The 13,911-nt window shown below is 43.7% G+C and overlaps 1 protein-coding gene and 1 long non-coding RNA gene across 10 annotated transcripts in view; one reads left to right on the forward strand and one right to left on the reverse strand.

The window, feature by feature from the left end:
* PARP6 (poly(ADP-ribose) polymerase family member 6) overlaps positions 1–7,627 on the forward strand; it is a 28,595-nt gene extending 20,968 nt beyond the window's left edge. For 6 of the 9 annotated variants that reach the window (XM_047738752.1, XM_047738751.1, XM_047738754.1 and 3 more), the window contains exons 19-24: positions 39–111; positions 823–892; positions 6,139–6,218; positions 6,602–6,665; positions 6,811–6,895; positions 7,251–7,627. In XM_047738752.1, the coding sequence (XP_047594708.1) occupies positions 39–111; positions 823–892; positions 6,139–6,218; positions 6,602–6,665; positions 6,811–6,895; positions 7,251–7,353 (475 nt within the window). In that variant the 3' untranslated portion in view covers positions 7,354–7,627. Of the gene's footprint in view, positions 1–38; positions 112–822; positions 893–6,138; positions 6,219–6,601; positions 6,666–6,810; positions 6,896–7,250 lie in introns of those variants that run through there. The other 3 variants (XR_007128878.1, XR_007128879.1, XR_007128880.1) reach the window with 1 other exon arrangement.
* On the reverse strand, positions 1,392–13,883 carry LOC125105358 (uncharacterized). The gene is made up of 3 exons (XR_007128881.1): positions 13,528–13,883; positions 12,074–12,249; positions 1,392–1,567 (listed from the first exon to the last, which is right to left on the reverse strand). It is a non-coding gene; the product is annotated as an uncharacterized LOC125105358 (long non-coding RNA).
* Between the last annotated feature and the right edge of the window lie 28 nt (positions 13,884–13,911).

Here is a 13,911-nt window from a genome sequence, read left to right on the forward strand (position 1 = left end):
ATACCGTGAGGAAACATGCATTTTACCCTGCCTTACAGTGGGTCCCACATTGAGAACTGGCATTCAATCCTGCGCAATGGGCTGGTCAATGCATCCTACACCAAACTGCAGGTGAGGCTTTGCCCCTTTCCCTTTCTTTCCACCCCCCACCATGCCCCACTCGGTTTTGGGGAAAGCTGCTGCTCTAGAGTACTTAGCTGTTTTTGCCTCAGCATCCTCAAATCTAGCCTGTTGTGGGGCTTCCATAGGAGAGAGGTTGGAATTATTTGTATAGAAGGAATGTGGCTGTTGTATAACTGACTCCAGACTGTGTTTTTTGGTGGTTTCGGGAATGGGATTGTAGCAATAGGCAGGAATATGAATTGCTGACCGCAGCCACTGTGATGAATTAACCTGTTAGACAAAGCTTTTTAATTTATGTGACTGTTCATTCAGAGAATTGTTATAAAAGTCTTACTTCTTTGCCTTGTGAGCCTCCAAGGAATGCGTATTGTCCCTCCTCTTGGCTACCTGTTCGGTAGTTCCTTTTTTGGAATCTGCATATGTACCAAGGTGTGGGGACAGAAGCATGGATTCTGAGGGACTGACTCAGTGGCTCTGCCACTCCTCACTTTCCAAGACATCAGTATCTAGTAGGGCAAAAGGGTTAACCTGCATCCATTTTTCAGCCAATCAGCTTTTCAAGAGTAGGTTCCTAGCATTATCTGAATGAGTGAGAAAGTAATTGGAGGGACAGAGGGCTGGATAAGCCTTGTAGCTGCCTAATATACAGCCATGGGAGGGCCCAGGCTCATATTGCTCATCCTGGTGTTTCCCTGCAAGCTGCATGGAGCAGCCTATGGCAAAGGCATCTACCTGAGCCCCATCTCCAGTATTTCCTTTGGATACTCAGGTAAGAAATACTCTCTGGCCACCTTGACTCTATTTACATTGCATTCATTTTGTAAATACATAATCTATGCTGTCTCCTCCTCGTTCATCATGGATACGTGGTCTCTGTCAGCTCTCTCCCCAGTCACAGATACATAGTCTGTCTCTCCGCCTCCTCTTATTAGAAATTCAGATTCTTTACAAAGTGAGGCCAGTTGTTTCCTTTCTCTTAGGTAGTCCTCTTCTCCATCGGAATGGTTTTATTCATTGTAGAGGCTTGGCTCTGAGATTAAGAGAGGGAATAAATGGGAGAGTGAAACGAGGCTTTTCGTAGACCACATTTTTGGTGTTAATAGCCTGTCATTATTATGGATGGTGTGCCTGTGAGTTTATATATGAATACACTTGAAGGCTTGAGTATCCAGTTGGCTTACATGTCTGGAGACATTGTTCACTCTCTCAACTACTTTTAAAATTTTAAACTGTCTGTAATTGCATAATATTGTAATAGTCACATTGAGTGGAAGAGAAAGCCTTTTATTCCAAAGATAAGGTATGAATAAAGCCCATACTCTAGTCAGGAGATAAGTCCAGCTTTGTTCTGTTCAGAAAATGAATCTGACTTGAAGCTGTCTCAGTGTTCCAGGCTCATGTCTTAGTTCCTTTTCAGTCTTGTTTTGTTCTTGTTCTATAGTCTCTGTATAAAGGATAACCATCATATATTACACATGTGCCATATAAAGGGGACAGTATTTGATTCTTTATAGGTCATTATTTAGTATTCTCCAGTAATTATAACTGTTACAAAGATAAGAAAACTTAGATCCAGAATTGTGTAACTTAAAAGAGTCTCTAAATTTTAAACTATTCTAACAACAACAACAACAAAAACCCCCAAAACTCACGAGCCCATACAGTTTTATAAGTGAGTCTTAAACCAAACTTTAACCAAACCAAACCAATTACTACAGTCTTATACAAAATTACCCAGAGAATGGAAAAAGATGGAATTATAAATCATAAAGGATCAGTACATTTGACTTTATTAAAACTAAAAACTTGTGTTCATCAGAATACTTATTATGAAAGTGATAAGCTGCAAACCAGAAGACATTTAGCAACACATTTAACTACAAAAGATTAGTAATAAAAATGTATTATAAAAATTGGGGCATCTGGATGGCTCAGTCAGTTAAGCATCTGTCTTCAGCTCAGATCATGATCCCAGGGTCCTGGAATCGATCCCTCTGTCGGGCTTCCTGCTCAATGTGGAGTCTGCTTCTCTCTCTGCCCCTCCCCCTGCTTGTGTTCTCTCTCAAATAAATAAAATCTTAAAAAATAATAATAAGATAAAATGCTCAAAAATCAATAAGAAAAAGACAATCTAATAGAAAAATAGGCAAATGACATGAACAGGCATTTCACTGAAGAAATGACCAAAAAATATGAAAAGCTGCTCAATTGTTATTAATCAAGGAAGTAAAGTCAAGACCAAAAGACTTAACATGTAGTACCTATTTGGATTGGCAAAAATCAAGAAATATGGTAATACCTCTAGTGGTTCTAGGTGTTGTAGATCAGCAGGATCTCTTTTATTTTTAATGGGAATATAAATTGGTACAATCACTTTGGAAAACAATTTGGTGTTAAATTTCACAGAGCTGAAAAATTTTATCCTAGCCACTCAGCATTTTCATTCCTGCATACATACACCCAAAGGTGTATGTGAATGTTCAGAGCAGTACCATTTGCAATAGCAGATCTTGGAAACAACCCAAATGCTCTTTATCAGATTATCAGGAGGATGGATAAATACACTTCAGTATATTCTCAGGATAGATTATTATTTAGCAATGAAAATGGATAAACAGTGGCTCTCAACTGTGGAAAAATCTTAGTAATTAGTTGATTTTAAAGCAGGCAAGCCCAGGGGCATCTAGATGGCTCAGTCGGTTGAGTGTCCAACTCTTGGTTTCAGCTCAGGATTGTGAGATCGAGCCCCGCGTTGGGCTCTGCACTCACCATGGAGTCTGCTTGTCCCTCTCCCTCTGCTCCTCCCTCCATCCCCGTGTGCGTGCTTTTTCTCAGATAAATAAAATCTTAAAAAAAAAAAAAAAAAGCCCAGAAGACTACTGTGTGATGTCTTTTTTATATTGTTCAAAAGCAAACAAACATTTAGTTCCGTGTGTGTGTGTGTGTGTGTGTGTGTATGAAAAAACTAAAGGAACTTCAGGATAGTGATTACCTCCCAAGGAGAGGCAGATAGTTAGATGTAAGTCACTAGTACTGTTTTGGTTCTTGAATTTAGTTTGTAGGTTAGGTCTATAGGCATAATAGATAATGAATAAATAAATGATGTGTCATGAACCAAACCTGACGATGAATCCACACAGCATACGTGCCCTATAAATATTTATTGATGCGTGAATGAATCTTATTCTGTATGCCCGGGGTGCAGAGTAGGGGTTGTGTTGGGATAGTCTTTTTGGCTTCTTTGTGCAGGTTTCTCCATTTTTATCTTTGTCAAAGCCTGAGCTTCCCTCATTAAGCTCTTGTTTTCTAAGTTAGTGAGATTCTCCTGGTTCTTGATGCCCATAGAATTCTCGCTTCCTGCCTGTTCTCTTCCTCTTTCCCCTCTCACTGGCTTTGTTTACTACTAAGTGCCAGAATTGCTTTAGTTACCATATGGAGCCAGGAATCTCTGTTGACTCCTTAACTTTCTTCATTACGCTCTTCATTACAGAAAAACATCATATGAACCATCCTTTTCCCTCTTGCAGAGTTCCATTGATTATGGATACAAAATGGCATAGGATTTTACTCTTAGAGTTACACCTAATCCTTTATTACTTTACAGTTAGGAAAGCTCATACAGAGAAGTTAAATGACTTCTTGGGGTCACATAACTGTGAGTAGCAGAGCTAGGATTGGAATCTAGGCCTCTTAATTTCTAGGCCAGTTTTCTTATCACTTTATTGGATCGACCAGGCAGGCTTTACTTGAATGACTGAGTCTTTGAAGCCCTGCCAATACGTGGGGGTCTCTATCATGTGAGATGTGTACAAATGTCCAGTTTATTGTAGTTACTCTAACATTTAGCCAACTCTGTCTTCTTATATGTTTCCATCTACCCTATTCAGTTTTGGTTTTCTCTGTTTTTCTCCAGGGTATCCTTAGTTTTGTGGCATTTGGTGCTCTCTGGGAGCCAGTATAAATAGAGAACATCCCTCTGGCTAGTGGACCCTCCATTCCAATGACTTGGCCATTGTGTGCAGGTTATAATGAGGGCCAGCAAGAAAGGAGATGGTAAACATCTGTTTAGTTCTATTTAGAGACATCTGACATGTGTATCCTCTGGACACTAAGCATTTGGGGATTATTCTAGCCACCATGTTCTCAGGTTCTGATCTTGGTAAACTGACAGAAGATTATTGGGTCAATATGGACAGGACAGTGTACAACAGGATTGGGATGGGACAGGATTTGTATTGTATCATAAGGGCCATCTCTAAGACCAGTTGTAGAAATCAGATTGTTCTTTCTTATCTGGGGTAGAACTTGAGTGGGAATTTCACTCAGAATCTTCCATTGAGGGGCGCCTGGGTGGCTCAGTGGGTTAAGCCTCTGCCTTTGGCGCAGGTCATGATCTCAGGGTCCTGGGATCGAGCCCTGTGTTGGCCTCTCTGCTCAGCAGGGAGCCTTCTTTCCCCTCTCTCTCTGCCTGCCTCTCTGCCTACTTGTGATCTTTCTCTGTCAAATAAATAATTAAGATCTTAAAAAAAAAAAAAAGAATCTTGCATTGAAATACCCAAGACAAGAAGGTCATGATGTTTGGATTCAGAGCTAAACCTAATTAAGGCTAATGGAGAAAGTAGAAATAGAAGGGTGGTAAGTGGCCCATAGGAGGAAGAAATGAACAGTTTTAAGTCTTGCCCTAGGTCTTGTTCAAGCCATAAATCTGTCATGGGACTTCAGTGTAAGTGCATGATGAATTGACAGCCTGCACAGTGAAGAATGGCAGTCCAGTCAGCCCCACTCCTGCACCACAGCTGTTACAAAACCAAGAATTGAAGCAGAGTGGGATTAGTAATAGAAAGTTCCCAGGATGGAGGTGTGAGATAGGGCCCGGCTTATGGCCTGTTATGATAGCATCATTTCCCGTATTCATCCATCTCTCTCTCTGACAGAACGGGGGAGACACACACACACACACACACACACACACACACACATGACTGTGATAAGGCTGGGCCTGTGAGAAAGCTTAGTACAAAGATTGAAGTCCTAGTCACAGGCCAAAACCAGTTGGGAGTAGGGGCACACAAGCACTGTTTTGTATCTAAATAAGAAAAATCTAGAATGAGTCTATAAATGTTATAAATAGGGCTATTCACTGGGAGATAAGGATGGTGGAGGTTTTATGGATTTAGGTAGGGGGGAAATTGGAGGGAATTGACACCACTTCCTCAAGTCTGGGAAGACTTAAGGAAGGAAGCAGGATTCTTAAGGTTGTTGCCATGTGATTACTTGTGGAAAATTATTCTTCACTTACCAGCTGTGCTTTCTGCCTTTTCTCTTAAGTGACTCTGGTAATAGTTTTTTGTGTAACTCTGAGACTAGAGCAGATCTGCTTGCTCTGCTTGCTTCCTCCTCACTCATTTTGCTCAACCTGGCATTGATCCAAGGTGTTGATACCACTTTCCTGGGCCCCTTGTTCCTGGCTCATTTTGTATGTTCCTCCTCTGTCTTAGAGCCTTTTAGTGATTTTCTGATGTTCTCGGGATAAACTCCAGTTGCCTTAACATAGTCTGTAAGGCCTACCTGATCTGATCCTAGCTTAAAGCTTCCACATCATCTGTTGTCACTCCCCTCCCATTGACTGTGCTCCATACAAACTAAGGCACATTGCTCTCTTCCTCCAGGCCTTCCATGACCTGTTACCTCTCCCAGAATACTTTCTTCCTCTCCATTTGACTAATTCTTCCTAGCTGTCGCTGGAAAGCCGCCTTCAAACCCCTAAAACAGGCTAGTTCTCCTCCTCTAGCTCACTCATTGTTCTAGATTCTCTCCATCACACCTCTTACCATACTGTGTTGTAATTACTTGTTCTTTGCCTCTAGTCTCCATCAGACTAAATTGTGTCAGGGCAGATACCTTGTTTGTTTTATTCACTACATGTGTAGCTCAGTACCTGGCACATAGTATGCACTTTAGTAAATATTTGATTGAGGAATGGGTGAGTGAACTGGATTTGTTGTTCTGTGACAGGAATGGGAAAAGGACAGCACAGGATGCCCTCCAAGGATGAGCTGGTCCAGAGATATAACAGGATGAATACCATCCCCCAGGTATTATTGGTTGGCCCTGCTCTAGTGAGGCAGAACCCTTCCCTGGGATAAGTTGAGGCTACAGAGATGGATGGGGAAACAGATGGTAGCGGAGATGGGTAGTTTGCAGATCATTTGAATGAATCAGGTATGTTCTAAGATGAACACACTTCCACAGTTAGATGTGGCCTCAGTCATAAGTATGAAAGCAGAGAGTTACATGAAAATGTAAAGATGGAAGCTATGGACTCATCCAAACTGATTATGGGAAAGCAGATTTGGGGGAGGTGATGGCTGGGGAGCCCCAGATATCCCTGATCCATACCCCTCACCATCAGCAGCTAACTGTCCTCTCTAGGGAAAGCTGTAACAGTCCACTTGGCTCTGCTCTCCTTCTCTTCCAGACCCGATCCATTCAGTCGAGGTTCCTGCAGAGTCGGAATCTAAACTGTATAGCACTTTGTGAAGGTAGGTAGCTCACCCAGTCCCTGTTTTTCTGTGTCCCTAACCCTATGATCCAGCCAAGGGTGTTGACACATCATGTCTTTCCTCCCCTCCCTGGACTGTGTGACTTAAGCATTATATCTATAACTTCTGGCCCCATTCTTCCCAGTGATTACATCTAAGGACCTCCAGAAGCATGGGAACATCTGGGTGTGCCCTGTGTCTGACCATGTCTGCACACGGTTCTTCTTTGTGTAAGTCTAGGAGGGTTTACTTTGTGTAAGTCTTGGGGCTTACTTTGAGGAATGAGGGTGGGGGTGTGATGGTGTGACTACCGGGAAAGTCTGTTTCTGTCATCCTAGACTTGTCCCTGGCTCCCTGAGTGGAGCTGGCACTAGAACTTTGTCTGTGGAAGATGGGGATGTGTATAGGTCAAGGTCTGTTTAAAGGAAACCAGATAACACTGAATCTTTTCCACCCAGAAGAGAAGCAAGAAAGGGTTTTGACTTCTGGGATGGGATGACCACACCTCCAGATATAGTTCCACTTGTTGACATTATTCTGGTATTGTTCTCCCTCTGATGCTCACACTTGCCCTATCTTTGGCAGATATGAGGATGGTCAGGTGGGCGATGCCAACATTAATACTCAGGACCCCAAGATACAGAAGGAAATCATGCGTGTGATCGGAACTCAGGTTTACACAAACTGAGGGGGCCCCAGCCCTCGTACCACCCCTGTTCCCCCAGGATCCATCTGCCCTCATACAAGGGCTCAGGAGCAGCGTGCGAGGCTGCCCTGAGGAATCAAGGGGCCATTACCAAGGGGCAGGAAAAGGATAGAAGAGGCGGCCTTCATGGTGGAGACTGACCCAGGAACCACTCCACATTTGGATGGCCCAGACTGACTCCCTACTCCTGATTTTCCCAGTTGACTTCACCCTGTTTGTAAATAAAACAATAAAATGGAAGGTGCTGTGGACTGGATATGATCACTGTGGTCTGACTAGCCTTGGCCCAGCACCTGCCCCAAGCCCCCAAGTGGGGTGTTGGGTGGGGAGAGTGGAATATCCTCAGGGTTGGAACTAATGTTGGGTGGAGTCAAAGCTGAGTCCATCTAGTGTAGCATCCTACAGATCTGGCAACATTTTTTTCAGTCGGCTGGATAAAGAAGGGGAACTTTCCAGTTGTGCAGATGACACAAACTCAGAAGGATAGAGAATACCATTGATGCCTGTTCCTCAAGATTTAAAAGGACCATTGAGGCCAAAGCAACTCAGATTTCCTACCTTTAGGATCTCTCTGCTTTCTGCATTTAACCTCGCCATTCTCCCTTGTTCTCTCAGGGCTTGGGCCCCTACTCTCTTCCTCCCAACTATTTCTTTTTTTTTTTTTTTTTCTTTTAAATATTTTATTTATTTACTTGAGAGAGAGAGAGAAAAAAAAAAAGGATGAGAGGGGAGATGGTCAGAGGGAGAAGCAGACTCCCTGCTGAGCAGGGAACTTGATATGGAACTCGATCCTGGGACTCCAGGATCATGACCTGAGCTGATGGCAGTTGCTTAACCAATTGGGCCACCCAAGCACCCCTCCCAACTATTTCTTTAGGAAAAGGGAGGTGAAGGGGAAATGGCTGACAGGTACAGGAAGTTGGCTTGGTTTCTAATTTGCCATCTAGAGAAATGCAGCCTCCCTTAATCAAACAAAATCCAGACTCTTCAAGGAAAGACAGCTATTTCTAGGAGACCTAACTGTTTCAGTGAAGCCCGTCTCCCTGTTGAAATTCCCACGCCAACCTTCTGTTGGCTTTTCATGCTGTGCTTCATGTGCCCACATAACCCTAAGTTCTCTGACAGGTTGGATATTGCCAAATATTTTATGAACTATTAGTGAAAAAAATAGGAATATAAGTACAGAGGATACAAAAAACATTAAACAAGACTGGCTTTTCAAGTATTGGCTTTTTAGTCTCTTACAGCTTATTGATTTACAATGTCCACCCCACACCACCTACTGTCTTTCATTACCTTCAACCTACTTTGGAGATAAACTTCTTTGCCTAAGTATCTCACCGACCTGCCTTATGTAGAAGTACCTTTCTTTTTTTTCTTTTTCTTTTTTTAAAAGATTTTATTTATTTATTTGACCAAGAGAGAGACAGCAAGAGAGGGAACACAAGCAGGGGGAGTGGGAGAGGGAGAAGCAGGCTTCCTGTGGAGCAGGGACCCCGACACAGGGCTTGATTCCAGAGCCCAGAGATCATGACCTGAGTCAAAGGCAGACATTTAGACTGAGCCACCCAGGTGCCCCTAAAAGTACCACTCTCAAGGCCCAACCCCCTAGGAGCTTTTTCTTATCCTCACCAATTCTTAAGACTGTTACACTCTGACTCTACAAGTCTCCAAGGCTCTCTGGTCCATTCTGTTTTCAGGTCTAAGAGAAATACCCTTCCACTAAGTAAATGGCCCAATCAGGAAGACAACCCTGACTGAAATTCCTGTCTCCTAGGAGGAGCTCATCTGTATAGTATCAAAGATAGGTAACATTTTTTAGTTCTTACTATGTAGGTGCCAGGCATTATGCTAGAGTACTTTAATAATTTGCTAACACTTTGGCTTACTGTGTGCTTGGCATGGTTGTAAGCACTTTACATGTATGCACTAATATAATTCACACAAGCCTATGAAGGAGGGGCCAGCATTCCCATTTTGTAGGTAAGAAAACAGAGGTGCAGAGGATAAGTGATGTGCTCGTTCGTATTCCATAGCTAGTGATTAATAGGAGACCTGACTCCAGAACTGTTGTTCTGTTTCTAGGCTAGATAGCGTCTCAAACCTCACAAATCATTTTTTCATTTAGTCCTGATAACAAAAATGGAAGATGGGTTTTCTTTAGAGATCTTAAATAACGTGTCTAAGGTCGCATAGCTGGTTAGTGGCAGTACTGGACTTTTAACCAGAGCTGCCCAACTCTAGAACCTGAACTATTAACCATTGTTTTAATTCCTCAGAGCTTCTCAAACTGTGCCCACAGGTGTTCTAGCAACTCAGCCTAGGTTCTTGGCCACTCCGGTGGTTTAACAACATTTTTGCTTAATTTTCAGAAATCGGATTTTTCTCAGTTTTAAGCATTTCTTACGATTTTTCACTGGCATCTGCTATAGCAAGTACTAGCAAATGATAGAATGAGAAGTAATGCACAGATAGTTTATATGACCAGGAAAGAACTAAAAAATCTGAGCTAGTCTCATGGGTGTCACTTTTTTTTTTTTAAAGCAGGATATACATGTCTTTTTGTGCCAATAAAATCGTAATGACCTTAAATACACCATTTTATAGTGTTTCACATAAAAGCAACAGGACTCTGAATCTAAGCAGTTTGAAAGCCATACATAATCATATCTGAAAATTTAAAGACCTATTTGGTATAAAACAAACCTAATTAAAGCCTATGGCACTTCTCTAACAGTGATGCCTTCACTGCAGGGAACTTGCAGAGTGGGGCCCTGAGTTGCTGGGGAGGAATGCTCCCATAGCCTGGAGGAGTAGAGGGAGGATTGCCTCTTTCTCTGACCCAGGCCTGCCTACCGGGGAGGTGGGGCCTGTGAAAGCCAGGTCTGAACCAGAGATCATCCTTCACAGAGGCCAAGGCCGGTACAAATACGGCACACAGAGGTTAACAATGGTCTCCTATTTTTCATATGGTCCTGGGCTCAAGCAGCCTTATTTAATTTAGATCTGGAGATGCTGAATTAGGGCTAGGGCTAGGGAAAGAACTATCTTCCTCAGTTAGTTCCATGTGGAGAGTAGATGGCTATGATTTCTGGATTGAGAACTCTGGAAACCCCTGGAGTTTTAACTTTCCTCTTCCTCCTCGTGGTAATTTTCCATACAGGCAGGGTGTGGTCCTGACTCAGTTTGTGGTGAGGATGTGGCCATCCATAGGGGAGGAGCCTTCTGCTTGGTTCTGCCTTTCATTCTGGCCAGTGGGGAGAGGGAGGAAAGAGTCTGGTGCTGAGTCATAACTGGGTTACTTAACAGCTTCTCATAGGATGGATTCTGACATGGAGGTTTGAGAGACATCTCAGCTTCTGAGCACCAATTTGAGAGTGTTGGGGAGGAAGCCTTATGGGTCACACAGTTTCCCCCAGAGCACCCCTCCCCAGAAGGGTTGAAATAAAAAGCTCCAATTCATTTGAAGGGGCATCATTCTCTCTGGAGTATAGAACTTTCCACAGAGCTTTCAGAATCCTCCCTAACCCTCCGCACTGCAGTGGAGCCAATGATGCCATCCTTTAAGTTAAAGCATTTCCTACAAAAATATTTTATCTAGGAGAGAGACCAAAGTCTCCTTAGTGGGTCAGGTTATCTAGTAGCTGGTGAGCATGGAGATGAAGACTGTAGGTATGGTGCCAAGGAAAAAGTTCGACTGAATTGCAGCAGGAGGAATTCCTGGGGAAGGGTCACTTAATCCATCCTTCACCGATGCCTTTCTTGGGGTCTGCTTACAATCCCACTTGCATCTTAGTCAGTCTAGCTGTGGCTCTATTTGTAGGGAAAAAAGAGCACAGGGCCTCCATGGGATTGGCGTGGTAGATAGGATTAAAGTACTTTAGGGAGACTTTGTCCTGTGAGCCCTAACAGTTAAGAGCTAGAGAAAGACTTGCAGTGGCTCACATAGGCTGACAGGGTTGCTTTGGCTGAGGCAGTACTTCCACTGGAATGAGCAAGGACTCCTCAAGCTTCCCTCCTGCTTCTAAGTGCTAATGAGTCATTTCCTCAGAAGGGACCTAGACACAGTTGCATTCAGAAAACAATCTTTACCTTTCCTATGCCCTGGAATGGCCTTCCCATACCCATCTCTATCCTAACCAACCTTCCATGTCTCTTCCTACATGAAGCCTTCCCCTTCCCAGACAGCTTGTTCTCTCATTATTCCTAAGTTGAAAAGCCCAACTTTCTCTTCCAGGATTTTTCTGTGGAGGAGCTCTGGAATTAAGATTTTGTGCCACCATGGTGAGCCTGAAGAGCTCTTGGGAGTCTGAAGGAAGGCACAGAATAAATTACATCTACTTGTCTGGCTCTGGAAAGGGCATATAAAGTCCAAAGTGATAAGCACTTCTGCTTTAAATCTGGCATTCAGAGCCAGTGGACTGCCCTGGAAATCTGTATTGGCCTGCAAGAGAAATAACACTGCCATTTCAGAGGCCCAGAGGTCATGTAATGATAAGGCCTGTAAAGCTCATCCACTTCACCAGGGCCAAAGCTCGTCTTTGGACCCCAGGGATTTTGCTCTAATACCGTTTGCTGACACACTTATCCCATCAGGGACTCCAAATGACTTTCAAGAATTAGATCATTTGATGCCAGATTCTGTGGTTCTGTGGCCATGAATCCAAACAGGTAACACAGCAATCTATACCCTAACTCTTACCCAGTCCGGTGAATCTAGCAGCTTCCCCTCCTGGCAGGTCAGAGCATAGCTGAAGGACTGGCTGTAGGGGAGGAGCCTCCTGGGGGGTGGTTTGTATTCTGCCTCAGCTTCTGCCCAGGTTCAGGTAGCCTTGGGGTCACTTGTTGCTGGGTCAAAGGAGTGAAGATTCTGGATGACTGAGAGAGGGCAAACAGTTACTTGAATTCAGAAGAATGTTCTGGCACTGGTCAAGAGGACCATCCTCCACAAAGTCATCTCCCAAAAAAGGGTAAGCCTGCTTGGCACCGTACAGTACTCATTCACGTACATCATCTGATCAAATCCCATTCTGTGAAGCAGTAAATCTTCAATTTACTTTTAAGAAACTGGTCAGAGAGCTAGTGAGTAGAATTGGAACTAAGATGGAATCCAAACTTTCTGGTGTATTAAGCTGCTTTTCAGCAAAACAATGACAGTCACCTTAAACTCCATGTAACAGATTTTCACTGTGCATCTAAATGTGAGCAAGGATATACTGGATTAGTCTCTGCTAGAATTTCATGGACAGCATTTTTTATGACTCCAGTTTAATACATGTGCATTTCAATCTTGCAACTATATCTAGACTTAGAACTTAAATGCAACATCATCCAGGACTGGCCAGATCACTGACACCTCCAACTCCCCAGTGTTGTCCACCACTTTTTTTTAGTTCATCTTTAGCTCAGGGCCAACCAATTTCCTATCTACAACTAAGGGGACAAGAAAAGGCTTCCAGAAGAAATGGAAGGATTCTATGGCAAACAGAAACTTACTCTTAGGCTGTCACTTTCCTGTGCTATCTTATCTACACTAACAGGAAAGAATGAAAGACCTGTGATTCATCTGCAAGGCTGCTGTCTGCGTAGCAGGTCACACCCATTGGTCTTCCAGGAAAAGGAAAGACCCTAAGAGAACAGTCTTAACGATTTTTAATGAGGCAACATTGTATCTGTTCTCAAAACTTGGCTTAAGGAAGGCAAGAGCTAACAGCTGCTTCATTGATAACTGCTGTAATCACTGGTTGTTTACCAATCACTAGGAATCGGAAAATACTTTGGAGAAAAATAAGAAAAGCTCTATCGATATTGATTTAAATACATAAGGTTGAAAACAAAAGTGCCTATTCCTGCAAATCATCGGTTGTAACGTTCTGACATAAATTTCCTGATAGTTCTGCGCTAATATTAATACCTTCTATATTAATACCTTCTATTCACTTTCTACTCTCAGGCATGCTCTGCAGGATTCCAACCCCAACTAAAGTATACACTAGGCCCCAACTTGTCCTTCCTTGTTCTAGCCCTAAGAATAAAAAGACCTCGCGCTCCCACTCCATGCACACTCCGCCCTCCATAATTCTCCCCTCGCTCCAATGCTGGAGCCCTTCTTGAAGGCGACCTTCAACCATCGCACGAGTCTCCATCTCTCCCTACCTTCTGATCCCAACTCGGGCTCCCTAACTTCCTGTGCGACCTAATTTCCGAGGTGTGTGCCGGGGCGGGCACCCGAAGGGATGGGGAGTCGCGGGACGGAGTTGGGGGAATGCCGCCGGAGATCCATAAATCTGGGCACCGCCCGGTTAGGTCAGGACAGCTGGGGCTGCCTGGGTCGAGGGTCAAGAGAAGAGGCCTCATCCAGCACTCCTAGGTTGGCAGCAACAGGTGGTGGCCCCGGCGCCTGCGGGACTGGGAGGTAGGTCTCCGGGGCTCCCGGGGCGGGCTTTGCCGCCTAGCCACTTCCCTATTGGCCCGCGCAGAGCGTCCAGGCTGCGATTTTTATGTAATGTGTCCTTCCGCCACGGAATATAGTCCTCCCCA

The sequence above is a fragment of the Lutra lutra genome, chromosome 7 (genome assembly GCF_902655055.1).
Source record: "Lutra lutra chromosome 7, mLutLut1.2, whole genome shotgun sequence".
NCBI lineage: Eukaryota > Metazoa > Chordata > Mammalia > Carnivora > Mustelidae > Lutra > Lutra lutra.